The sequence below is a fragment of the Capricornis sumatraensis genome, chromosome 1 (genome assembly GCF_032405125.1).
Source record: "Capricornis sumatraensis isolate serow.1 chromosome 1, serow.2, whole genome shotgun sequence".
NCBI lineage: Eukaryota > Metazoa > Chordata > Mammalia > Artiodactyla > Bovidae > Capricornis > Capricornis sumatraensis.
In genome coordinates this window covers 105,855,689-105,882,935 of record NC_091069.1, presented here as the reverse complement: position 1 = coordinate 105,882,935, position 27,247 = coordinate 105,855,689, and the positions used below count along the sequence as shown (strand labels likewise).

General features: G+C 44.8%; 1 protein-coding gene across 1 annotated transcript in view; it reads right to left on the bottom strand.

The window, feature by feature from the left end:
- MERTK (MER proto-oncogene, tyrosine kinase) overlaps positions 1-27,247 on the bottom strand; it is a 116,857-nt gene that overhangs the window by 2,334 nt on the left and 87,276 nt on the right. The window contains exons 10-18 of the mRNA XM_068967478.1: positions 24,963-25,116; positions 21,890-21,975; positions 20,184-20,279; positions 19,157-19,237; positions 14,088-14,180; positions 11,678-11,796; positions 6,566-6,675; positions 5,252-5,411; positions 4,249-4,385 (exon numbers count right to left, since the gene is read on the bottom strand). Coding sequence (XP_068823579.1) covers positions 4,249-4,385; positions 5,252-5,411; positions 6,566-6,675; positions 11,678-11,796; positions 14,088-14,180; positions 19,157-19,237; positions 20,184-20,279; positions 21,890-21,975; positions 24,963-25,116 — 1,036 coding nt within the window. The remainder of the gene's footprint in view (positions 1-4,248; positions 4,386-5,251; positions 5,412-6,565; positions 6,676-11,677; positions 11,797-14,087; positions 14,181-19,156; positions 19,238-20,183; positions 20,280-21,889; positions 21,976-24,962; positions 25,117-27,247) is intronic.

Here is a 27,247-nt window from a genome sequence, read left to right as displayed (position 1 = left end):
GGCATGTCAAGAGTGAAAGCCAAGACAGGCCAGAAGCCTCTTGGGCCAGACAGTTAGCCGAGTTGTGAAAGCAAAGGGAGAATTCTTGCCGGAAACTGAAAGTGCTGCTCCAGGGAACGCACGAATGATGAGAAAGCAAAACAGCCTTATTGCTGATAGGGAAGAGTTTCAGTGGTCTGGACAGAAAATCAAACCAGCCACAGCATTCCCTTAAGCCAAAACCAAATTCAGAGCAAGGCCCTAACTCTCTTCAATTCTATGAAGGCTCAGAGGTGAGGAAGGTGCAGAAGAAAAGTGTGAAACTACCCTGAGGTTTTAGGAAAGAAGCCGTCGCTATAATATAGAAGTGCAGAGTGACGCAGCAGTGTTACGTAGAAGCTAATTACACGGAAGATGTAGCTCGGATAATGAAGGACGGTGACAGCCCAAACAACAGATTTTCAGAATTGACAAAATAGTCCTGATTGGAAGAAGATGCCATCCAGGACTTTCATAGCCAGAGAGCAGAAATCAAAGCTTCAAAGCTTCAAGGGACAGACTGACTCTCTTGTTTGGAACTAATGCAATTAGCAGATGACTTTAAGTGGAAACCAGTGTCTTTTTTTTTTTTTTTTTTACCATTTCAAAAGTCCTGGGGCCCTGGAGAATTACCCTAAATCTGCTCTGCCTGTGCTCTATAAAGAGAACAACAAAGCCTGGATCACAAATCTGTTTATAGCATGGTTTCCTGAATATTTTCAGCCCACTGTTGAGATCAATTGCTCAGAGAAATAGACTCCTTTAAAAATAATGCTGCTCATTGACAATGTACCTGATCACCCATGAGCTCTGATGGAGACGTACGAGATTTATGCTATTTTCTGCCGGCTAACACAATATCATACTGTAGCCCATGGATCAAGGAGTAATTTAGATTTTCAAGTCTTATTACTCAAGAAATATATTCTGTAAAGCTATAGGTGCTGTGGATAGAGATTTCTTTGATGAATCTGAGCAAAGTAAATTGAAAACATTCTTGAAAAGATTCAGTATTCTATTGATAGATGCCATTAGAACATTTGTAATTCATGGTAAGAGGTCAAAATATCATCATACGTAGGAGTTTGAAAGAAGCTGATTCCAACCATCATGGATGACTTTGAGGGTCAAGGCTTCAGTTGAGGAAGAAATTGCTCCAATACTTTGACCACCTGATTTGAAGAGCCAACTAACTGGAAAAGACCCTGATGCTGGGAAAGATTGACGGCAGGGTGAGAACAGGGTGGCAGAGGATGAGATGATTACATAGCATCACCGACTCAATGGACATGAGTTTGAGCAAGCTCTGGGAGATGGTGAAGGACGGGGGAGCCTGGTGTGCTGCAGTCCACGAGGTTGCAAAGAGTCGGAACAACAACAGCAATACCAGCAGCACCAACAACAAATTTGATAAAGCAGCAGCAGGATTTGAGAGGACTGCCTCCACGTTTGAAGGAGGTTCTCCTGTGGGATAAATGGTATCAAAGAGCATCGCCTGTTACAGAGAAATTATTCATGACAGGAAAAGTCGATCGATCATCTTATTTTAAGAATTCACCACGGCCACCCCAACCTTCATCAGCCACCACCCTGATCAGCCAACAGCCACCACCATCAAGGCCAGAGCCTCCACCAGCAAAAAGATTATGACTTGAGGAAGGCTCTGATGATGGTTAGCATTTTTTAGCAATAAAGTGTTTTAAAAATTAAGATATGTACATCATTTTTTTAGACATAATGCTATTGCATACTTAGACTACAGTGTAACTTTTATATGCACTGGGAAACCAAAAAGTCCTGTGACTCACCATACTGCAGTACTCTGGAGCTGAACCCACGATAGCCGGGAGGTGGGCCTGTACTGGGGGGAGGGATGGCCGGAGTACCCTGAACCATACCTGCCGGCTGATGGGACACAGCAGGAAAAGGAAGAACACGGCGGCTTCGGGTGTCACCTTGGAGCGGGGGACAGTGACAGTGCTAATCACAGCAGCTGCAGCTGGGAGGCCGTGAGTTCAGTTTGGGAATGTCGCCTGGAGGTGATGGGGAGCGGGGCCTGTAGCCTGGGCATTCGGAGGCAGGGGTGATGCCACAAGAAGAGACGGCAGCAGGGAGCAGGGCTCCAAGTGCACGCCGCTACGTGCATCTCTGTGTTTCTCAGACTTGACCGGAAAAGGACTGTGCACGTGTTCTGCGTGCTCAGTCATACCCAACTCTTTGTGATCCCTTGGACTATAGCCCACTAGGCTCCCCTGTCCGTGGGATTTCCTGGCAAGAATAGCTGCGGTGGGTTGCCATTTCCTTCTCTGGGGGATCTTCCCGATTCAGGGATGGAACCTGGGTCTCCTGTGTTGCAGGCAGTTTCTTTACCACTAAGCCACCAGGGAAGCTATAACCTGACCGAGGGGCAACCAAACACAGGGGTCAACTTGTCTCCACTAAGTTTAGACAGCAAACAGAGATGTTCAGAAGGATCTGCCTCATTTTTATTAAGAATTTTTTTTTTTTTTCTTTTTGGCCTCAGCACATGGCATGAGGAACTTCCCTGACCAGGGGTCAAACCTGTGCCCCTGCACTAGAAGCCCAGAGTCGCAACCAGTGCACCACCAGGGAAGTATCAGCAGGGCCTGCCTCATTTTTAAGAGAAAAGGCCCCAGATTTCGAAACACAGAGGCTTCTCTGGCCCAGCATCCAGACTCTAGAGGGGACCTGGGAAGCAGGCCTGGTTCACCAGAGCCTCTGCAAGCCCACAGTGGCGTGAGGGGCAGTCTGGGCACAGAGACCACAGAGTCGCTGCTTTATCCGGCTTCCCAGCCACCCGGCATTGCTGAGACTGAGGCTCTTTCACCTACAAAATCTCTCAGAAAACCGACTCAGCCTTCCTTCGCCTTGGCTCTACATGAATCATCTGAGACCACAGTGTGACACAGCGTAGACCTTGCTAAGACCTCACAGTCAGCTTCTCCTGGAGCACAAGAGAAGCAAAGAGAGAAGCAGCCACAAAACGCCCTATTCAATATTGCTTCATGGAAAGGGCTTCCTCATCTGCAGAAGCAAACATTTCATTCACGTGGCCATTGCAGAAATGACCGTGAAACCCCAGATCTAATTAACTTAGGATTTCATGATTTTCTTTTAAAGGGCTTGGGTTTTCTGTGTCTGTTCTAAATTTTATGGGTTTACAACCATAATCACCACCACCACCTCCAAGCAGAGTAAGGCTCTGATCAAAAAAGCTTCCTTTTGTTTGGCTAAGATGGGACGTCGGAGGCCCATGAACAAACTGACAGGGGACTTCTCAGGGGTGTGAGAAAGCAGAGCCAGCGTGCGAGTGTGAGTATGTCTGGGTGTGGGGGGGTGTCCTGCACAGGCCCACCTGCCCTGGCAGCCCGGCAAGGCATTCCATGATGGAGCCCACGCAGGTACCCGGTCCCGAAAAGTTCTTGTTAAACATGGTGAGAATGCCCCTCTCCTTGGAGCCACAGGAAATTATTTTTATAAAATCTGCAAAGGGGCTTCTCTGGTGGTCCAGTGATTAAGAATCCACCTGCCAATGCAGGAACATGGGTTAGATCCTGGTTGGAGAACTAAGATACTGCGGGGTAGCTAAGCTCATGGGCCACAACAAGAAGCCCACACACGGCAAGGACGATCCCGTGCGTCACAACTACTGAGCCTGAGCTCTCCAGCCCGTGCTCCACAAGGGGAGAAGCCACTGCAGTGAGAAGCCACCGCAGTGAGAAGCCACCGCAGTGAGCAGCCCGAGAGCTGCGATGAAGAGTTGTCCCCACTCACAGATAAAGCCAACCTTTCCTGAAAAGAGAGAGAGCAGTGAATCATCCAAGTACCCCATGCACTGTGAAGTCAACCTGTGTCTCGGAGGATTTACAGTCCTCCGTCATACCCATGGCGGATTGTTTTCCAAAGCCCAGTGGATACCAAACACTGCAGATGCTCAAGTCCCTTACCCTTGGCTCTCTTTACCTGCGGGTTCTGCCTCCACCCACACAGAAGGCCAACTGAGTTTCCTAGAGGTGATTACAGGTGTTGAGGGCACGTGTCGGCTCACCGGAGATGAGCACACGCCACCTACCCCCACGAGCGGCTTCTGGTCCCAGTGTCTGTGACTGTCACCCTCTGCCCACGCCCCCCTGTAAGCGGCCCCACCCCAGTGGCCGTGTGTCCCCAGATCTTTGCCGGCTGCCCCAAGATGGAGAGCAACTGACTCACAATTCATCCAGGCAATCCTCGGGCTGCTTCAGCCGGTGGCCGTGGAGAAGATAGTCATAGATCTCGTGGTTCTGGACTCCGGGGTAGGGGGTCATTCCTCGTGTGGCTATTTCCCACATGGTCACGCCAAATGCCCACTGAGGATAAAGCGACAACATAAGGGCTCAAGTCTTTCCAGAAAGGCTGAATGGACTTCTTCACTGGGAAAGGCCATTTCCTCAGAGCCCTGGCAACGGCACACAGAGCTGACAAAGACGTTAGGGACACGCCGCTCTCCCAACGCGGCAGTGACACGGGTTGGAACGGCACAGCTCCCCATTTCTACTAGAGTTGTCTGGGAAATGAGACAAAGGCAGGCTAGGCTTCTGTCACATCACTGCTCTGTTTAACGTTCTCTTCCTACTGGTGTTGGCAAGGGTTTTCTTCTGCATGTGGGCTCAGTTCTGTCCAGCTCTTTGTGACCCCATGGACTGTAGCCCACGAGGCTCCTCTGCCCATGGAATTCTCCAGGCAAGGATACTGGAGTGGGTTGCCATTTCCTCCTCCAGGGGATCTTCCCAGCCCCAGGATCAAACCCACATTTCCTGCACTGGAAGGCGGGTTCTTTACCACTGAGCCACCTGGAAAGCCCTGTTTTCTTTTCCCAAATCTCTGGTTAAGGTTATCTGTCGTTACACAGCACCTTTTATACAGCATCTTGGTTCAAACAGCTACTGGATGAATTCATTTAATTTAATGTAAATCTGGAATATCTTAGTCACTATATTGTAGCAGAGGAAAGTGGGGATAAATGAAGGGCCTTTGCATGTCAGGCTACTTCACCAGAATCTAGTATCCCACCTAGAATTAAAGCATCAAGCAAAAAATAAAAGAGAAGGGTGAGCCTGCCCCAATCCTCAGTTCATCAAAGAGTAACTGGTCCTGTGGCACCAGCTGAGGTCATTTCTTTCCACTTGCCTTCATCTTTGCAATGCGAGGCCCCGAATCAAAGCTCTGAACATACCACATCACTTTTACTGGTGTAGACTCGGTCTGCGAGACTCTCTATGGCGATCCATTTCACAGGCATCTTCGCGATGCGCCCCTGGCGGTAGTAATCACCGCTGTAGATCTTCTTAGAGAGGCCAAAGTCCGCCACGCAGACAGTCATGTCATCTCGCAACCTACAGAGAGAGACAGAGTGAGTTTACATCCTCAGCGACATCAGAGGCAAAGCCTTAAATCCCAGGTCCGCGCCCAATGCAGCTGAAAACAGTCAGGATAAGTACAAAAAATGGGCTTCCCCAGTGGATCAGCGGTAAAGTATCTGCCTGGAATGCAGGAGACATAGGTTCAATCAGGAAGACTCCTTGGAGGAGGAAATGGCAACCCCCTCCAGTATTCTTGCCTGGGAAATCTCATAGACAGAGAAGCCAGGTGGGCTACAGTCCAAGGGGTCACAAAGAGTCAGACACGACTGAGTGACTGAGCATCAACAATGGGTACTGAAGTCGACTGAAGAGAAGGGGAAGCTGATGTTCAAAGTTCTTGTATAAGCCCTTATCTCTTCGCTGCAGAAGGAAAGTTTTGGTGTAGTCAGGACAAAACTGCTTCACAAGATAGCATCATGAAAACTCAGGGACAGAACTGTTATGCTGCTCATGACTGTCTTCATGATTGCAGTTTAGTCCCCAAGTTGTGCCTGACTCTGTGTCTCCATGGACTGTAGCCTGCTAGGCTCCTCTGTCCGTGGGATTTCTCAGGCATGATGAGTTGACTTATATGTAATTCTGGATCCAAAAAACCTGATGGCAGTTGGGGAGGGTCCCAAAGTCACAGCTAGGACTCCGAGTTGCATCAGAGTGTGAAAATAAAGTAGTCATATATACACACTACTATATAAAAAACAGATAATAAGGACCTACTGCCTAGCATAGGGAACTCTACTCAATATTCTGTCATGACCTATAACGGCAAAATAATGTAAAAAGAGTGGGTATATGAGTGTATGTACAACTGATTCACTTTGCTGTACACCTGAAACTAAAACAACATTGCAACTCAACCAGACTCCAGTAAAGAATTTTTTAAAAATGTCACAGGGCAAAGTTTTGGAAGTCAACCAGACTCTTGGAGGCAGAGATAGTGAAAATCCTCAAGCAGAAAACCCAGCTGTATCTCAGGGTGGTAGAAATTCCGTCTCCAGGGCCAGCCGCACTGTCCCTCTCCCAAATCCAGCCCTCCTCTGTATTTTAACAGCAACGTGCCACCCAGCACTCCTACCAATATCTACCACCATGAGGCCCCAACCGCCTCCAGGACGGACCAGGACTCTTACATGCAGTTTCGAGCAGCTAAATCCCGGTGAAGAAAGTTCCTGTTGCTCAGATACTCCATTCCCTGGGAAATGTCCACCATGAACTTCAGCAGTGTCTGCAGGGGGATATGCTAGGGGGTGGAAGACATGAGGAGAGAGACTGTTATTATTATTTGGTTCTGTTGTGCAGCTTAAAGCGAGTTGCTCAGTTATGTCGGACTCTTTAAGACCCCATAGACTATAGCCCACCAAGCTTCTCCATTCATGGGATTTTCCAGGCAAGAATACTGGAATGGGATGCCGTTTCCTTCTTCAGAGAATCTTCTTCAGTGGCTCAGATGGTAAAGAATCCACCTGCAATGCAGGAGACCCAGGTTCAATTCCTGGGTCGGGAAGATCCCCTGGAGAAGGGAATGGCTACCCACTCCAGTATTCTTGCCTGGGGGATTCCGTGGACAGAGGAGCCTTGTGGGCTACAGTCCATAGGGTCAGAAAGAGTCAGACATGACTGAGTGGCACAGAGACTGAATACAGGCCATGGCAGTGAAAGTGCCAAGTCCTAACTGCTGCAATTCCTGACAGATTATTTTTTTAAAAGGAAACCGAGTTATTTCCCTTTGAGGGGGAAAATGATGGCTTTATTTCTTAGAAGTGTGGCCATGAAACAAGGAAATTTCCACATCACTAACGTCAGTGGCTCAGTGGTACAGAAGTTGCCTGCTAATGCAGGAGATGCAGGACACGAGGGTTTGCTCCCTGGGTCGGGAAGATCCCCTGGAGGAGGGCATGGCAACCCGCTCCAGTATTCTTGCCTGCAGAATCCCATGGACAGAGGAGCCTGGCGGGCTGCAGCCAATGGGGTCACAAAAAGTCAGACACGACTCAGGAGACTGAGCATGCATGCAACCTCACAAATGAGGTTTTGAAAAGGGATGAAGACACACAGACAAAATCAACAAACCCTAAAACGTCTTGTAAATATCATATTTTACTGTTTCTTTAGGAGTATGGACAGTGAGTAATAGTCTTTTCACAAGTCATAAGGTCAAATGGGATCCTTGTGTCCTTCTGAGCGGCAGTGGGACCAACAGGGGAAAGGAGGGGAGGTCTGGTTTCAGTTGGGGAGGGTGAGGGGGGAAGGTCTAGGGTTTGGATGGCAAAAAGCGCTCTGAGAAGTAGCTGTTTCCAATTATGCACCCACATCTGCTATCATTTCACTTTAAAATGTTTTGAAAGATACTTTTCTTCTTCTGGACAGAAAGTAGGACAGTCTTTACTCCTTATCATGGGACCAAAGAACCACAAGTAAGGATTTAGGAATTTTCATTTTTGTTTCTCTACGGGGCCTTTCTTTAAGTTTGAACAGTCTAGTGTGTATTTTTCCCCCTAGGTTGTAAAAATCAAACCAGACTGTGTGTTAGAAAATCTTCCATGTTGGGATTAATTATGAGGGTGCTGATTCAGCAAGACTTCTGTGTAGTAATCCAAGGTTTTAGTGCAATCGGAGCCCTAAAGAGAAGGGTTCACAAGTTCACAGAACTCATAACGAGTCCATCCTTGATACATTCTCCCCCAGGGGGCTGGACTGTCATGGCCTACTCTCTACGGCACCTGAGCCTTCTGAAGTGGTGCTGATGAGGACACTGGAATTTTTAGAAACGGACTTATTTCGGCTGTGCCAGCTCTTTGCTGTGGCACTGGGATCTTTAGCTGTGTCATGTAGGACCTAGCTCCCTGACTAGGGCTTGAACCTAGGCCCCCCGCACGGGGAGCGTGAAGTCTTAGCTATAGGACCACCAGGAAAGTCCCAAGACACTGAATTTTCAATGATTTATATTTCCCAACTAAGACACACATCAATAATAGACTGTATAACAAAATGCTTTCATTATCCTTTACCCTTAAGGAAAATGTAAGCAAATCAGGCATGAAACCTTATGCCTCTATTCTGTATATTTGGGGCATTTGGTTTTCTATATTCTAATTTCTAGGAAAGGATTTGGGTGCTAAGAAATATCAAATCTGCTGACATTTGTGAAAGGATAATGAATATCAGGTGCTATTGATTTGTGTCATTTTTTTCCCAAGCACAACTACATTATTCCTGCAGACTGTGACCAAAGGTCATGTAAAAGATGAATGTGGAGCAAAACTAGTAAATGAGTTCAATAAGGCCACCGGATACTAGGTTGACATACAAAACTCAATTGCGTTTCTATGCCCTAAACAATGAACTGTCCAAAAATGAAATTAAGAAAACATCTACAAAAGAATTAACAAAATACTTAGGAAGAAATTCAACAAAAGAAGTGCAAAACGTATACTCTGACAACTATAAAGCAAAATAATTAAATCAGTTCTAAATTAATAGAGAAGCGTCCAGTGTCCATGGATCAGAAGACCAGGGGTGCTACGAACGCAAAGAACAGTGTGGCACCAAGTCCTGCAGAAAAAGCATCTTCGCGTGACTGAGACCACTCCAGAAGGAACAGAAGGCACCTCTTCCCAGGGACCTGACTGACAAGGCAGCAGAGACTTGAATAGAAGCTTGATTTTCTAGTTTGCCTATGAAGCATTTTGTGACTTCCAGTGGCTATAAGGTAGTAAAATATAAAAATATACCCCTTTAAAATTTTTATAACAACCTGGGGGTTTTCATCATTGGAAATATACCTGTATTTTTGCAAATAGAAATAATTCATTAGCAAGTAAAATGCTGTGTACTTGTTTCCTTACCTGTTATTTTTTAAAAACGTTTTTATTTTTTGTTTCTTTACTTATTTTGTTCAAAAAAACATAAGATGACAGCAGTTATTTCTGGCAGACACAGACAAACCGATTCTAGAATTTACATGGAAGAGCAACAAAACTAGAATAGTGAGAACAATTCTGAAAAAGTAGGATAAATTTGGAGGAATCACATTACCCGATCTTACGACAATAAAACCACAGTAATGTCGATGATGTGGTAAGGGCAAAGGATGGCCCAGAGCTTGATGGAACAGAGCAGAGAACTCAGAAGCAGACCCACACGTGTACACACAGTTGATTTTTGACAAAGGTGCAAAAGCAATGAATGGATGAAGGACAGCCTTTCACAAATGATGCTGGTCATCTATAAACAAAAGAGCAACAGACTAAATTTCACCCCAGTAATGAAAAATAGCTCACAGACTCAAACACAACATGTAAACAAATTTTTAGAAGAAAACATAGAAGAAAATCTCTTATATCTAGGGTTAGGCAAAGAGTCCTTAGACATAACAAATGATCAAGTCCAAGATCATAACAAGTATGATCCATTAAAAAAAAAACTGATGAGATGAGAATCCACATGCCAACAGAGGAGACAAGGGTTTCATCCCTGATCTTGGAAGATTCAAGGGAGTGACTAAAGCCACTGGGCAGCTGAAGCCCGGGTGCCACGAGCACTGAGGCCCAGCTGTTCCCGGGCCCGCGGGACACAGCCACTGAGCCCACGTGCTAAACCACCAAAGGTGCCACCCCCCCGAGCCTGTGCTCTACAGCAAGAGAAACCACCACAATAAGCTCCTGGACCACAAGGAAGAGCGGCCCCAACCCACCGAAAATACAGAAAGCCCAAGCACAGCAACAAAGACCCAGAGCAACCAAAAATAAACACATGAATTGTAAAAACCAAAACAGGCATGAGCATGGGACCACCACGGGAGCCAGAAGAAGGCAGGAACTCCTTCCCTTTTAGGTTCTTCCCGCCATCCCTCAAAAGAACAGGACAAAACCAAGAGAAAGAAAATAAATCTCTTGGTGTTTCCATAACACTTGCATACAATACCAACAGGGGAAGCAAGGTACAGGAGAGAAGGCTCCAGAAAATGTTCTCTGTAAACTGGTCTCAGGTTTTATGTTTTTTTTTTAAGATTTATTTTGTTTTTAAAAATAATTGTATTTTATTTATTCATTTGGCTGTGCCGTGTCTTAGTTGCAGCAGTTGGAGTCTTCGATCCCCGCACGTGGGATCTTTAGTTGAAACAGGTGGGCTCTAGTTCTCTGACTAGGGATGGAACACAGGCCACCTGTCCTGAGAGTGCAGAGTCTTAACCAGTGGACCGCCGGGGAAGTCCGTGTTCACTTTAGGTTTGACTTCGCTGTATAGGCTTTGCTCTAGTAGCAGTGAGCGGGGACTACTCAGCATTCTGATGCGGGGCTTCTCCTTGTAGCGGCTTCTGTTGCTGGGACCCGGGCTCTAGGTGCAGGCCTTCAGCAGCCGGGGCTCCCAGGCTACAGGGCACAGGCTCACTAGATGTGGAGCACTGACTTGGTTGCTCCGTGGCGTATGGGATCTTCCTGGACCAGGGATGGAACACGTGTCCTCTGCACTGGCAGGTGGATTCTCATCCACTAGACCACCAGAGAAGCCCAGGTCTGTGGTTTCTCCAGCTGTCTCGATAAACTTTCTGGTGAGTGGCCGTTCCTCCAGGTCCGCGTGTCTCGGGGGATGAGGACCTTCCCCTGCGGCGCTCCCAGGTACCACGTTGCTACTGCTCTCTCATCAGGACCCCTTCCACCACCTGGGGCTGGGGGGCGAGGTGCTGCAGTCTAAGGGCCCGTTTCTGGTTGCTTTCTCTGTGCTGTGGGGCTTGAGGGCAAGGCTTGCCCTGTGGGGTCTCAGGGGTGGCCCTCTCTCAGGGGCACCATGGAAGGTAGGCAGGCAGGTCCACCCACTCCTAACATGCTTTCTGATTCTGAGGACAGAGGGGCTCGGGACAAATAGAAAGATGGATGCAACCAATTTCCCCTCCGGTTCTCTGAAAAAAGCTCCGTGCAACTGGGAACTGAGATGGCTCCGACATCTGGTGATTCCATAGTGAACAATCCACAAAAGGAGACTTTGAAGGAAAGAGCCACTCATAGCAAGAGGGGCCCACTCAGCTCCACTCCCAGCTGGCTTCTCCCCCACATAAGATGAGAGTGATGAAGCCTGTGGGCAGGTCTGCTGTGACGACAGACACCCTACATCAACACCCAGGGGCTGCAGTGAGCACTGGACAAAGCCAGCATCCCCTGCTTCCCTTTCTAGGTTAGACGCTGAGGTTGTCCTGGCCCTGTGGCGGGAGCCCCGAGTACTGTTCAGACAATGGGGTGATGAATTACCTTCGGTCCTGCCTCCAGTCGGGAACGGAGGAGGTAGGTGTGCAGATCCCCGTATTTCATGAAGGGTAAAATCACCATGGGCCTGGGGATGCCCTGAGGGCTCATGTCTATACATACGCCTGGAATTAAAACCAGAGAGTAAGTTACAAAGAGCCCTTGTTAGCAGTGACCAGAAAACGCGCTGCAGGAGCGCTGGGTAATTGAAACCACGCACTCTCAAATGAACAGTTAAAAAAAAAAAACACTCATAACTCACACACTCTGTGTTCTAGAATATGGAACACACACTGGGGTCCACTTCTTGGTATTTTTTTTTCTTTCAGACTAGTGCCAATCTTTGCATGAAAATTCTCAAAAAAGTAATCAATACCAAGTACAGCTATGGAGAAGGATATGGCAACCCACTCCAGTATTCTTGCCTGAGGAATCCCATGGACAGAGGAACCTGGTGAGTCCACAGGGTCACGAAAGAGTCAGACACAACTTAGTGACTAAACAACAAAAACAAGTATAGCTGTAGAAACTCATGGAGTTTTTGTTACGCCGAGTCAAACTGAGGGGGAGGTGACCACAAGAGAATTCGAGGGCAAACTAGTTTCAGACAGTTAAATAATTAATCATATTAAGTCCCCTGCAACCAAATACTTAAAACTATTGGAAGAATTAATTCTGAGGGCCTATAGGTGAAATCCATGTCTCTAAATGTTAACAGTTATACACAGGAAAGCTCCACATCATTTGTCACAGATGCTTGAATCAGAGTCTGTCTGAGGTCAGGTTCGCAAAGCTCTTGCACATGGTAGTCAAGGACTAAACACCACTGTCCTCAGACTCTGCCGAAGTCAACAGCTACAAATGAGCAACAGTAGTTTCTTTGACACAATACTGTCTCCAAACATTAGTTTTCCCATCTCTCTGGCAGTGTCCATCATAATAAACATTGAAAATTCCCCCAAGAATATAGCATTTATCAAGTTAAAGGACGGCAAAAAAAGAAGTCAGCAGAACATTCAATTATTTTTAGGTTGCTCCCCCCTTTTGGAAGAACATCACACACCAACCACTTGAGACCAGCTCTCCATTGAGTATTTGTTAGTAAACGGTGTCACAAAACCAAATTCTCATTGTTAAATCACTGACTCAAATCCCATGAAACTGCCAACATAAATCCCAAGAAATTAGTAAGTTAAAAAAATGTTAATATCTTTTCAAGTACTGATTTCTTAGGTTGTGCTGTGCTTAGTTGCTCTGTCGTGTCTGACTCTTTGTGACCCCATGGACTGTAGCCCGCCAGGCTCCTCTGTCCATGGGATTCTCCAGGCTAGAATACTGGAGTGGGTTGCCATGCCCTCCTCCAGAAGATCTTCCCAACCCAGGATTGAATCCAGTGTCTCTCATTGTAGGCAAATCCCTCACTGTCTGAGCCGCCAGGGAAGCCACATTTCTTGGGCTCTGTATTGACAATTTCATGGGACTTGATTCAACTGATTTAAAAACTGTTTCTCAGGACTTTCTAGGGGTCCAGTGGTTAGTACTCCTAGCTTACACTGCAGGGAGCAGACTAAATCCCTGAGGGGAACTAAGATCCCGTATGTCACTTGGTAGAGCTAAAAAAAGTTTTAAGAAAAATTGTTTTTCGAAAATGATCTGTGGAATTTGTCTAATTTACAGCTCTACCCTACTAGCATTTGATTCATGTGCAACCTGAAATCAAGACAAATGACAGCATAACCAGCTTTCACGTCTTGTAAGCGGGGTGGTAGTGGTGGTTCAAGGGCTACGTCGTGTCTGACTGTTTCGACCTCATGGACTGTAGCCCGCCAAGCTCCTCTGTCCATGGAATTCTTCAGGCAAGAATACTGGAGAGGGAGAATACTGGAGGAGCCATTTCCTTCTCCAGGGGATCTTTGCAACCCAGGGAATGAACCCAGATCTCCTGAATTGCAGGCAGATTCTTTACCAACTGAGCCATAAGGGAAACCTTGTAAGGGTGGGGGCGGGGGGTGGGGGTGGGGGTAACTGAGGCTATTTTAATCCACAGCAACTTAGAATTCTGTGGACACTAAACATTCCTGAGTTCACTGGTGTCCAGGAAATTCAGGCCTATTTTTACAACCAGCTTCAGAAAAATGCAACCATAAAAAGTCTTTTGGGAGAAAAACCAACTCTTTTTTTTTTTTTTTTTTGCAGGATATTAGTTCCCCAACCAGGGATTGAACTCAGGCCTCCTGCAGAGGAAGTGCTGAGTCCTAATCACTTGACTGCCAGGGAATTCACAAAAACCCAATGTGATGAAGTACTCTGGGCTTATACAAAGCATAATGTTTATCTGCCCCCGAGATTTTTGCTTTGGCCTAGAGCATATCAGCCGAGGCCCTCCGGCCACCCAATGCTGCATTTCCATGAGTACCTAGGAGCCGAATGACGTTCGGATGGTTGAAGTCTTTCATGCACGCGGCCTCACTGAGAAATTCCTCAATCTCTCGCTGCGAAAAGTTGTCCACTAAAAGAAAAGATGGAAAAGGTTAGCCGTGAGTTATTACTCAGGGAAGGGGAAAGAGGAATAGCAATTTTATTCTTTAAAAGTAAAATCAGGAAAAGGCAAAATGATAGGGACAGTAAGAGTGGTTGCCAGGGACTGGTTGGGGGAGGGATGAATCGGTTGCCTACAGGGATTTTCAGCAGGTGAAACTTCTGTGTGACCCTGGGATGGTGGACACAGGACATAATGCATTTGTCAAACCCTACAGAACATACAACCCAAGCTGGACCCTAATGTCACCTGCTGTTGCTGTTTACTCTGCAAGTTGTGTCCAACTCTTCATGACTCTGTTGGACTGTAGCCCACCAGGCTCCTCTTGGGATTTCCCAGGCAATACTGGAGTGGGCTGCCATGCCCTTCTCCTGCGGATCTTCTTGACCCAGGGATCAAACCCATGTCTCCTGCATTGCCAAGTGGATTCTTTACTGCTGGAGCCATCAGGAAAGCCCCCTTCTGTAAATCTAAAACCATTCTAAAAATTAAGTGATCAAACCAGTCAATCCTCAAAGAAATTAGTCCTGAATATTTATTGGAAGGACTGACACTGAAGCTGAAATGCCAATACTTTGGCCATCTAATGTGAAGAACTGACTCACTGCAAAAGACCCTGATGCTTGGAAAGATTGAAGGCAGGAGGAGAAGGGGACAACAGAGGATGAGATATTTGGGTGGCATCACCAACTCAATGAACACTGAGTATGAGCAAGCTCCAGGAGTTGGTGATGGACAGCAAAGCTTGGGATGCTGCAGTCCATAGGGTCACAAAGAGTTGGACATGACTGAGCAACTGAACTGAACTGATTATTAATAGCAAAAAAAAAAAAAAAAAAAAAACCACATCTAAAATAGAATCCAACTGGTCTGTTGCAATGATTTTTGCCTCACAAAAAGAGCAAATTGCTTCTCTCTCTCAGCACATTTCTTGCAAGTCTGGCTGCCCCATTCTGCCTTGTGAACTAGATGCACTTTCATACCAAGTTTCTGGAATCACGCCAGCTCAAAAGAAACATTTAAAATTCTATAATTAGGCTAAGTGAAATAAGCCAGTCACACAAGGACAAATACTGTATGATTCCACTTCTGTGAAGTATTTAGAGAAGTCCAATTCACAGAAAATTGAATGGTGAGTGCCAGGTGCAAGAAGGGGTGGGGAGAATGGGGGTTGTTCTTTAATGGGTATGCAGTTCAGTTTTGTGAGGTGAAAAAGTTATGGAGGTGGATGGTGGTGATGGTTGCACAAGAATATGAATGTACTCAATGTCTCTGAACTGTAAATTGAAAAGATTCTTCAGTTCAGTTCAGTCCACTCACTCAGTCATGTTCGACTCTGCGACCCCATGAACCGCAGCACATCAGGCTTCCCTGTCCATCACAAATTCCTGGAGTCTACCCAAACTCATGTCCATTGAGTTGGTGATGCCATCCAGCCATCTCATCCTCTGTCATTACCTTCTCCTCCTGCCCTCAATCTTTTCCAGCAGCAGGGTCTTTTCAAATGAGTCAGCTCTTCGTATCAGGTGGCCAAAGTACTGGAGTTTCAGCTTCAGCGTCAGTCCTTCCAATGAACACCGAGGACCGATCTCCTTTAGGATGGACTGGTTGGATCTCCTTGCAGTCCAAGGGACTCTCAGGAGTCTTCTTCAACACCACAGTTCAAAGGCATCAATTCTTCGGTGTTCAGCTTTCTTTATAGACCAACTCTCACATCCATACATGACCACTGGAAAAACCATAGCCTTGACTAGATGGACCTTTGTTCACAAACTAATGTCTCTGCTTTTTAATATGCTATCTAGGTTGGTCATAACTTTCCTTCCAAGGAGTAAGCGTCTTTTAATTTCATGGCTGCAATCACCATCTGCAGTGATTTTGGAGCCCCCCAAAATAAAGTCAGCCACTGTTTCCACTGTTTCCCCATCTATTTCCCATGAAGTAATGGGACTGGATGCCATGATCTTCGTTTTCTGAATGTTGAGCTTTAAGCCAACTTTTTCATTCTCCTCTTTCACTTTCATCAAGAGGCTCTTTACTTCTTCTTCACTTCCTGCCATAAGGGTGGTATCATCTGCATATCTGGGGTTATTGATATTTCTCCCGGCAATCTTGATTCCAGCTTGTGCTTCCTCCAGCCCAGCGTTTCTCACAATGTACACTACTTAACGATGTAAGTTAAATAAGCAGGGTGACAATATACAGCCTTGACATACTCCTTTTCCTGTTTGGAACCCGTCTCAGGATGATGTATTTTGTGTTATTTTTAGTCGCTGTATTGTGTCCAACTCTTTGCAACCCCATGGACTGTAGCCCGCCAAGCTCCACTGTCTATGGGATTTCCCAGGCAAGAATACTGGAGCAGTTTGTCTTTCCCTTCTCCAGGGGATCTTCCTGACCCAGGGGTTGAACCCATGTCTCCTGCATTGGCAGGAGGATTCTTTACCACTGAGCTGCTACAATTAAAATCAACCATAGGGAATTCCCAGGTGGTCCAGTGGTTAGGATTCTGCACTTTCACTGCTAAAGGCCCTGGTTCAGTCTCTGGTTGTGGAATTAAGATTCTGCAAATCTTGCAGGGTGCACCCCCACCAAAAAAATAGGGGAAAAAATCAAACATAAAGCCGGCACACCTTAGGGAATGCACAGTAATAGGAGTGGAGTGTTGTCTGGAGTCACATATAAAAGCATGTAGTACAGGGTTTGTGCCTCTAATCCTCCTATCAAAGTAGACTCAGGGAATGTCTGCCCACTTTGCCCCAACCAACCAAGTGTGATGGTGGGCAAAACCCTCCCCCGTGGTGCAACCCCTCCAGGCCAGTGTAGATGAGTGTGTGACTTGGAGGCCAGAGACGACTGGGCTTTCAACCTTTGCTCATTAGCATGGATGCGATTCCTACACAAATGACCCTAATTTTCTATTTTCTTTCATTCTTTTCTTAAAAGGTGCTTTTATTTATTTATTTTGTGGCCGCACTGCATGGCACGTGGGACCTTAGTCCCCTGACCAGAGATCCCTCAGGGATTCGGTCAGTGCCCCCTGCCGTGGAAGCACAGAGTCTTACTCACAGGGCCACCAGGGAAGTCCTGTGCGTGTTCAGTCGCTTAGTCGTGTCCGACTCTTGGAGACCCCGTGGACTGTAGCCTCCCAGGCTCCTCTGTCCATGGAAATTTCCAGGTGAGAATACTGGAGTGGGTTGCCATTTCCTTCTCCAGGGGATCTTCCCAACTCAGGAATCAAGCCGGTGTCTCCCTGGACTCCAGCACAGATTCTGGAGTGTCCTAATTGGCGTCTATCACTATTTTTGCCAACGCTGTATTAATAGTTCCTCCTCCTCCGCACTGCAACCAGAGTGAACGTTCCAGAACGCTCTTGCTTCTCATTTGCTGAAGACTCTTAACAGTGGTTTACCACTCATGGGTTGGAAGCAGACTCTGTGATGACTTTTCGGGCCCTTCCTGACCCAGATGTAGGCACTCTCCTCAGCTCACTTGGAGACTGTAGTTTGTGATCACAGCTCTCCTTCCTATGCCTTTGGGCAAAGAACACTTCTCCTCTCTCTGAGAATCCTTTCTTCCAGGCAGCCCACAGCTTCCTGCAGACCCACACAGCCACCCTCATGTGAGGAAGTGAATCCACCAAGCTAAGCCAGAATGACCCCTAGGGTCAGATGCTGCTACCAGATCCACCCTGCCTTGGAAATTCACGCCTTACTTTGGAATCATTATCTCTACTAGGTGACAGAGGCAGGGAGGTAGGGAGTAAACAACAAACGCTATTGCCTCGTGTGTCGGGGCTCAGGGTGGGTCATCCCAAAATACGCCATAATCCATAATGCATACGGATTATTCTGAATTACAGTTACTTCAACGGCAACCCACTCCAGTGTTCTTGCCTGGAGAATCCCAGGGACGGCAGAGCCTCATGGGCTGCCGTCTACCGGGTCGCACAGAGTCAGACACGACTGAAGCGACTTAGCAGCAGCAGCAGAAAACAGCTAATGCAAGAGGGACGCTCTGACCCTCCTTTCTGTCTTCCTGAAAACAGGAAATAAATCTCTCACGTGAAAGATGAAGGACATCCTTATCACCAGAGAAAGGGAATTCAGGCTGAAGAAGCCTGTATAAACAAACCTTGATAGGTCTTTAAATTGACTACCCCAAGCCCAAACTCTGTTTGGATTCTTCACTTAATTGGACATCTCAAACTCAAGTTTCTTTGTCCTGTCATTTCCTTACAATGGTGGTGTTTCTCTAAAACATTTACACAGTGCCTCCTTTGGCCACTTTTTAAGTCCCATTTCTATGAGATCTTCCTGGACATTAATTAAAATTTATGTGTTTTCTCCTTTTAATCTGTCCTGTGTCAATTTTATTATTAGGCCAGCCATGAGAACTTAAGATGGGTGGGGAGGCAAATTTCCCCTTCCCTGGCAAGTGTAAAGAATATGCAAAAATATATCTGTGTAATTGAATCACTTTGCTGTACCCCTGAAACACTGTAAGCCAACTGTGTGCGTGCACGCTCAGTGACTCAGTTGTGTCCGACTCTTTGTGGCCCCATGGACTGTAGCCCACCAGGCTCCTCTGTCCATGGGGATTCTCCAGGCAAGAGTACTGGAATGGGTTGCCATTCCCTTCCCCAGGGGATCTTCCCATCCCAGGGATCAAACTCTTGTCTCCTGCATTTCAGGCAGTTTCTTTACCACTAGCACCACCTGGGAAGCCCATAAATCAACAATACTTCAATAATAAATACATAAATAAACAAAACATTAAAAAAGAAAAGAATATATGATGCACATATGAACAGTTCATTATAGTAGCTCTCCTTCTGTGACTCGATAGGGATCATGACATATGAACTCCATCATCCATCACTGGCCTGATGAAGCACCAGACACTAAAATAGCTGCCCGCCTCTAGAACAATTGGGGTTAACTCACACTTCATGGTTTTCACAGCCACCTTCTGAGAGGTCCCATCTTCCTGATTAAGATTTCCTTCCATGACAGACCCAAACTCTCCTGTGAAATAAAACATCTATATTGACCTTGTGCAAAATCTTTCTTGCCCACAAAAGTGGGATAGTACCAGAGCTGTTATTTTCATGAGACCCCAGAGTGACCTCCACACAGCAGCTGGTCAGAGCCGGCCCAGGCCACCTACACTGGTCAACCCAGGGCACAGGCTGTGCACTAGCTTCCTGCTTGTCACAGGCTTGTTTGGCTCAGACTTACCTCAGTTCATCACTTTAGTATGCATCAAAACTGATCCAGGAAACTTATAAGACAACCTGGAAACTGTTACTGACATGTGTCAAGTACAAACTCTTAATACTTCTATCATTCATCCTAAGATGATTTTGACATGAAATGTGTATCTTCACTTTTGGTCCTATGTAACTTGGCAGGTGCAAAGGATAGTAAGCTTAAGAACTAGAGGAAAACATTGAAAGTGTACGAACTGATGCTTTTTAATGAAGGAAGGGAATTGACATTTTTAAGAGGCTCTTTTCACACAGGCTCTTTTCTTTTTAAAATTTTATTATTTATTTATTTACTTTTGGCTGTGTTGGGTCTTTGGGATTTCGCTAGTTGTGGTGTGTGGCTTTCTCACTGTGGTAGCTTCTCTTGTTGCAGAGCTTGGGGCTCAGCAACACACAGGCTTAGCTGCCCCGCGGCATGTGGGATCTTCCCTGACCAGGGACTGAACCCACGGCCCCTGCATTGGTAGGCAGATTCTTTAACACTGGGCAACCAGGGAAGTCTGAGGCTCTTTTCATAGGTCACATCTGAGTTTCAGAAATCACTGTTTACTTTTTCATTTTAAAAGTTATAAAATAGAACTATGAATATTTGTATTATAAGTTAAAGTCACAAGAATGGTATTCTATTTAATATATATCTTTTAAAGAATGACTGTGAACTGCTTACCTTTTTACTCATATTTTGAAAGAAAAAAACTGCTTACCTTCACCCAGAATTTTGCCAAGAATAAGAAGGCTCCTGTCAATCACGACATCCTCCAGTTTATTTTGCAGTTCCTCACTGACTCCCAAGCTCTGTACTATAGAAGGAGTGGCAGAACACATATGACCTGTCAGGATGCTTCCTTTCATGTGAACATACTTAAAATTATAAAGTTCCATAAACAAGTTTAACAGTTTTCTCATTTCATATGCATAGCTCTCCCTGCCAAATGTCAGTAATGAAATATCATATTTAATCCCGCTGTGATTAAAGTGAGTAAAATCAATCCATCAGGGCAAAATTAATCCTGAACGATTATAAAAATCAGAACCATTCCCATTGGGCAGTAGCAGCAGCTGGCAATCCGATTCATGCAGGGGAGCTTTGCCCTTAAAAGAGTGAGGAAGGCAAGTCAATATTCTTTCTAAGTATTTACTATTATACCCCTAACTATGGGATACGAAACCGTCATCAGGACATCTCCCCTGCCCTCCCAGCTGGGGAAGTTGGCACAGAATCCACGGGAAACATGTCGAGAACAAGGCACAGTCTGTTTTGCATATGGTGCGTAGAATCGTGCTCTAATGACATAGGAGGAGCTAAGTGGAATACTTGGTGGGGAGACTGAAGACTAAGATTTCCCGTAAGGTGTAGATATACTGTACAACCAATGTTATCAACAAGACGTATTAACCAAGAAACGGAGACCAATTTGGTAACTACCGGCAAATGATTCAGTTTGTGCCATAGTTCAGGAATAAGCAAGACTTTGAAAGAGCGAAAAATAATGTGGATCATTAGAAATAACACATTAGCTCTCAGTGGATAAATTTTACCCAAATCATCCCCCCATCAGAGAAAAAAATTGGTCCAAATGGAGGATTTTTTTTTTTAATGCAAGAATAGACACCTAAACCTCAAAACTTCTAGATAACAGAAGGAATTAATAAGATAGTACATCAAATGAATTTTTGTTCCATAGCAATCTGCATTCCATCATCTTTATATTTATTTATTGTTTTGTTTTTTGGCAAACATCCAAACACTTGAATTTGATAATATTCAAATACTTTCTACACTGTTTCTGAAATTATTCAAGAACAGAGCTGTTTATTCCCATTTTTTGAGACTAAGAGTTGCTGCTCTGATTCAGCAAAGTTCAAACCATAATTGTCACAAAGTATGTCAGGAAGTTGTTCTCTGACTTGGTTGCCAGGAAAAAACAGGAAATGAGCTCTGAGGTTGTGACAGTTGCTTTGCTGATTCTTTTAAGTCCCTCTGCCCGCATCTTCTCCTCTCACCCTGAGAGTTCCTTCTTCCTCCCATGTTTCAAAGCACCAGGAGTCCTTAACCCCAGGGCCTTCACCTCGAGTACAGCTCCAGGTTTCCAGGGAATTGCCCGGCGGGGAAGCCCAGGGCCATGTTGGATTCTCTGCTTGTTGCTTTCCAAAGACATTTTGCACATTAAAGATAGACATTCTTCAACTCCTTTGGCTTTTGTTAGAAATCCATCAATTAATCTGTGGTTCTTTGCTTGTTCTTAATAATTTCTTTTTGGTCACATAGCATGTGGGAAATTAGTCCCCTGACCAGGGACTGAACCCTCATCCTCTACATTGGAAGCATGGAGTCTAAATCACTGGATATCAGGGAAGCCCCTCAATAATCATGGCTTTTGCCAAAAGAAAGAAATGAAAGTCAACTTACAGGTGAGTTCGATGGCTTGCCGGCAGAAGGACTGCTTTGCCATGTAGCTGATGACCAATTCAGAATCCTCCTCTGTGAAGGCGCTCCTGGGTGAATTAGATAACGGATATCTCAGACTAGAAACAGAGAGCTACCCAGGCTGGGGCTGAGTCCATGAGATGCTACTAGGCTGCTGCGTGTTAAGAGAGCTCTTCTAGGCCAGAAACATTTCCCACCAGGAGAAACAAGCTTCTTCCTTAGATCCATTTTAGGACTCTGTCTAGGAACCATGGAGAGTTTAGAACAACTGATAAGCTCCCAAGAGCCAAAGCTGTACACTTTGAGCAACACAATGAAGTTGTGTTGGATTATAACCCCAAGTATAAAAGGAATATCCATGAGTCCAAATTGATACATATATACATGCTTGTGTATATACATGCATATGTGTGTGTATAAATAAATAAAGAGGGGAAGAGAAACAAGTCTCCTGTGCAGAAGAATTCCGAATATTTCATATACATACTCTGTATTTTAGGGCTTCCCTGGAGGTTCAGACGTTAAAGAATCCGCCTGAAATACAGGTGATCCAGGTTCCATCCCTGGGTTGGGAAGATACCTTGGAGAAGGAAATGGCAACTGACTCCAGTATTCTTGTCTGGGAAATCCCTTGGACAAAGGAGCCTGGTGGGATACAGTTCATGGGGTTGCAAAGAGTCAGACATGACTGACAACGACTAACACTTTCTGTCTATAAGAGATGGGGGGAGTGTTAACTCCTCACCCTGTAAATGTGAGCTGCAAGCACTGACTTGCTTCCAAAGAGCCCAGTATAAAAAGGGAGAAACAAATAACTATGGTAGAGAAACTAGGCAGAGACTGCCTCCGCTAGGTGATCAGGATCAACATCAACAGTGAAATCACACTGACAGTGTGTATCCTTGATGTAACAGGATGAAGATGCTACTCTGCCTCTGTGGTCTTCCTTTCAATAGTCCACCACCCTAATCTAATCATGGCGAGAACACCATACAAATTCTAACAGAGAGTATCCTACAAAATATCTGGCCAGTTCTCCTGAAAACTATCAAGTTCATCAAAAACAAGGAAAGTCTGGGAAACTTATGGAGCCTAAGGAGATATGACAACAAAATGTAGTGTGGTGTCCCGGGTAGGACCCCAGAATAGAAGAGGGATAGCAGGTAAAAACAAAGGAAATCTGAATAAAGTATGGACTTTAGTTAATGATAATGTATTCATACTGTTTGACTGATTGTAGCAAAGATAACTAACATAAAATGCACTAATGCACTAACATAAAATGTTAATAACAGGGGATCCTGGATGTGATGTATATGAAAAGTTTCTATACTGCCTTCTCAATTTTTTGGTAATTACAAAACTTCCCTAAAAAATAAAGCCTATTTTAAAAAATCCATTTAGTCACTGCTTTAGCCTAATTGGTATGAAAGTATTATGAATTAGTGAGTCTAGATTATAGACTTAACCTCACTTTTTCTTATGTATATAGATTATTTTAAAATAGAAAACACGTTAAAAATAATATATTTATATGCAAGGCAAACAATTTGGAAGGATTTATGCCAAAATAGCAACTGAGACCATGGTGTATCAACCATGGAGTTACAGACAAGTTTCACCTTCTACTTTCAACTATTCTATATAATTTGATTTTTTAACAACAAAAAAACTATAAGAATATTAATTTTATAAGTAGGAAATTAATGTATTTTCATTAAAAATGAATAAATGAAAGGTGCTTGGACAAATGAATGAACAAATGAATCTAGGGGTTTGCAGTGAAAACCCATGGAAACTGACTCTAGTATAAAAATAATTTATGATCAACCTATCACTTGTTTACAGCCTCTGCTCAATGGTTCCTGGTAATGGTTCCTGATAATTTTATTCTGAACTATTTGAAGCAGTCCTGTAATTTTGTTAATATATTTGCTGTACTTCATAACTCCACTCTGGGAAGTTCTAGAACATTCAACCTCAAACAGTACCAAGTTATTCAAGCTAAGGTTGAATCAGATAAGACCTTATCTGATTCACATATATCTGTTCTGGTGGTAAACTTTTAGCTTCTGTGGAACCATGAGGTAGTGGAGGCCTAGCTGATAGAAATATTTTCACTTGGAGTATTTTATTCTGCACTTCTTAACTGCCAGACTTCTAAACAGCCTCATGTCTGTCCTGCTCAGCTCTCTGCATTCAATGCACAGAACAGGCTGTGTGTATTTTTTTTCATATTCTTTCCTTCCTGCAAAGATGTGAAATAGAATCTTCATGTTTATTCTACTCCCACCTGATATGGGCGCCCTGTGATGTCCACAGACTGAGCTTTCTCTATATGTAACAATACCTCTCTGTCCCAATCACTAAACATGTTTTTATACTTAGTAGGACTAGCCTTCTCCACCCAAATTTTTGTATATTTCAAAACTGTCATGATTCTCTCTGCCCATTTAGTCCTAAAGATACATTTTCAAATCAGCTTTTATTGACAACCCTGCAGCAATTTAGATGGTGATTGAGTTGAATTTATGGTCAACTTGGGGGGAAATGATCTCTTGACAAAGCTGAGCCTTCCCATCCATGAACATGGTACACATCTTTCCATTTATTTGAGTTTTCTTCTGTAATGTCAATAAAGTTTAATAAATTTTTCCACAAAGCTTTTGGACATATATTGGGTTTCTTCTTAGGAACATTATTATTCTCATGCTATTATGATGGGATGTCATTCTAGCACTTTGACTTTAATGTATCTTGAAATGAGTATCAAAATACTTCACAACATTTAATGCCCTAAAAAATGTTAAGTTTCTTTCTGAAGAAAAACAAGAAAGAAGAGTACCAGGAAGAGACTTTGAAACAAGTAAAAAACTTTCACTATTGGCTGCCTTTGTGACACTGGCCGAATTAAAGAAGCAGCCTGCCTCCAAGAGGTGCGTAAGACAGGGACCAAGCTGGATATAGGAGCAAGGCCAGCAGAAGAGGCAATATCACTTCACATGGCAACTTCATCAACACCACTGAGCAAAACATTTTAAACTGAGAAACTTACCCAAACTTCGTCTCCTGGATTCTTTTCCTGATGGCCAGAGAAATGTATAAAACCAACCCAATCAAAACAAATCCACAAACGCAGCCAAGGATTATGAGCACAGGATCTGTGTTGCCAGGTGCTGGGGTAGATGAGGGAGCAAAGTCTATCGAACCTGGTAAAACACAAACAGAATACATTCAAACATCTCCGTGGGATTCGGGGTAGTCGATTTACAATATCAGGGAAACTCTATTCAAGTCAGTTATAAATGTATAGCAAACTGAAAAAATAGTAAGCATGTTCAGGTGCTCAGCCGTGTCCGACTCTCTTTGACCCCATGGACTGTAGCCTGCCATGCTCCTCTGTCCATGGGATTCTCCAGGCAAGAATACTGGAGTGGGTTGCCATTTCCTTCTCCAGGGATTCTCCTGACCCAGCGATTGGACTGATACCTCCTGTATCTTTTGCACTGGCAGGCAGGTTCTTTAGCACTGGGCCACCTGAAAAATAGTAAAACTAATATTTAACTGGTATACTCTAAAACACTAGAAATATTGAGAATCAAAATGCTTTTTGTTGTTGTTTAAAAAAAAAATGTATCAAGAGTAGTTTGCACCGTGCTTGCCAGGTTCTAGTTACACAGCTTGGGATATAGAGAGAATGTACTAATATTTTCCATGCTCTGGTGAATGTCAAACTCCTTTCCAAGTTTGGATCAGCTTCCAGTGTTTCATCCTCTGCACTTTCAATGCTGTAAAATACCTCTGTGAGTTCCTTAAATGTTGTGATGAGAAAACAGCTATTTTGAGTTACTCCTGGGGCGTTTTACAGTATGACAATCCCTCTTACAGCAGAGCCCGGACATTTTGATAAGGATCTGAACTTAGAAGTCTTGCTGCAAGTTCCCACTTTGCTTTTCCTGGGGCACCTTTTAAAATAACCACTTAGAGCTGAGCCTTTGAAAAGTTAAGTACAGGCATTTGCTACCCACCCTCTACCACCTGCTGTGACCTGGGACAGAGGACTGCCCTTCCTCTGGCTCTCTCACCCCCTCACCCACCCCCACATCTGGGATTTGTAAATCAATCTTGTGACTCTACTTCCTTTGTGTGGGGGTATTGAAACTGCCCATCAAAATGACCTCAGAGTTTTCACTTCCCCAACGTCGGGGCTCAGATGCAGAGGGAATTAACTGCCTGCCCCCAGTTAATTAACCAGACCCCACGTGTCTGGTATGTGCTCCTCATTCAGGAGGTCGTGATCTGCATTTTCTCAGTGCAGTACACCAGTACGGGGGTGGCAGGGCAGCACACTTGAGAAGACTGTGGCCAGTGCAGCTTCCTCTGGGACATCCTCCTCCTTTTTAGCACAGCCATTTCACTCATGTGGCTAAGACCATCCTACGCAATGGCTGCTCATCTCATGGACAAAATGGTAGCAGCATCAACATGCCCTGGTCAGCGATTTCTTCCATAACTCCACACACGTTCAATTCAAACTCTACTTCCAACATCATCTCCTTTCCTTTCTTCTCTGCACTTTCACCTTTGTTCACCAGCTCCATCTTTCAAATATCTCCTTTTGTGAAATGTCATGTGAGTTTTGCCCCTGGGAGAAAGGAAGCAGCCCAGCTCTGCGCCTCTTAGATGTGTGTGAACAGACTAAGGAAAGCATGGTGACCAACCACAGACAGACTTGGAGAGAAGTGACCCGACTGGTCACAACCAAGATACACCTGTTGCTTGTGGAGTGATTTGCGTACTGCAGAGCTGCTGGAGACGAACACACAATCACTGTTGATACAGGCTGGTAACTTAACTTTGAACTGTACTGTTGGGAACGGCTGTGATTTACCTAAACTGTAGTAACTGAAATATATGAAGATTAGAACTTTGCAAAGGCAGGCCTGCTAGGACAGCAAAGCCTTTTATAATTATTATGTATGACAAGGAAAAGTCTGTCATCTTAAACTCTAATTTTTTTTTCTTAAACTGAAGTATAATTGATTTCTAATACTGTGTTAGTTTCTGGTGTACAGAAAAGTGATTCAGTTACATGTATGTGTGTGTCTGCGTGCTCAGTCACTCAGTCGTGTCCGACTGATGCTTTGTGACCCCCTGCTCTGTAGCCCACCAGGCTCCTCTGTCCATGGGATTTCCCAGGCAAAATACTGGAGTGGGTTGCCATTTCCTACTCCAGGGGATCTTCCCGACCCCAGGATCAAACCCATGTCTCCTTGCCAAGTGGATTCTTTACACTGAGCCACCTGGGAAGCCCTGTATACACACACATACACACACACA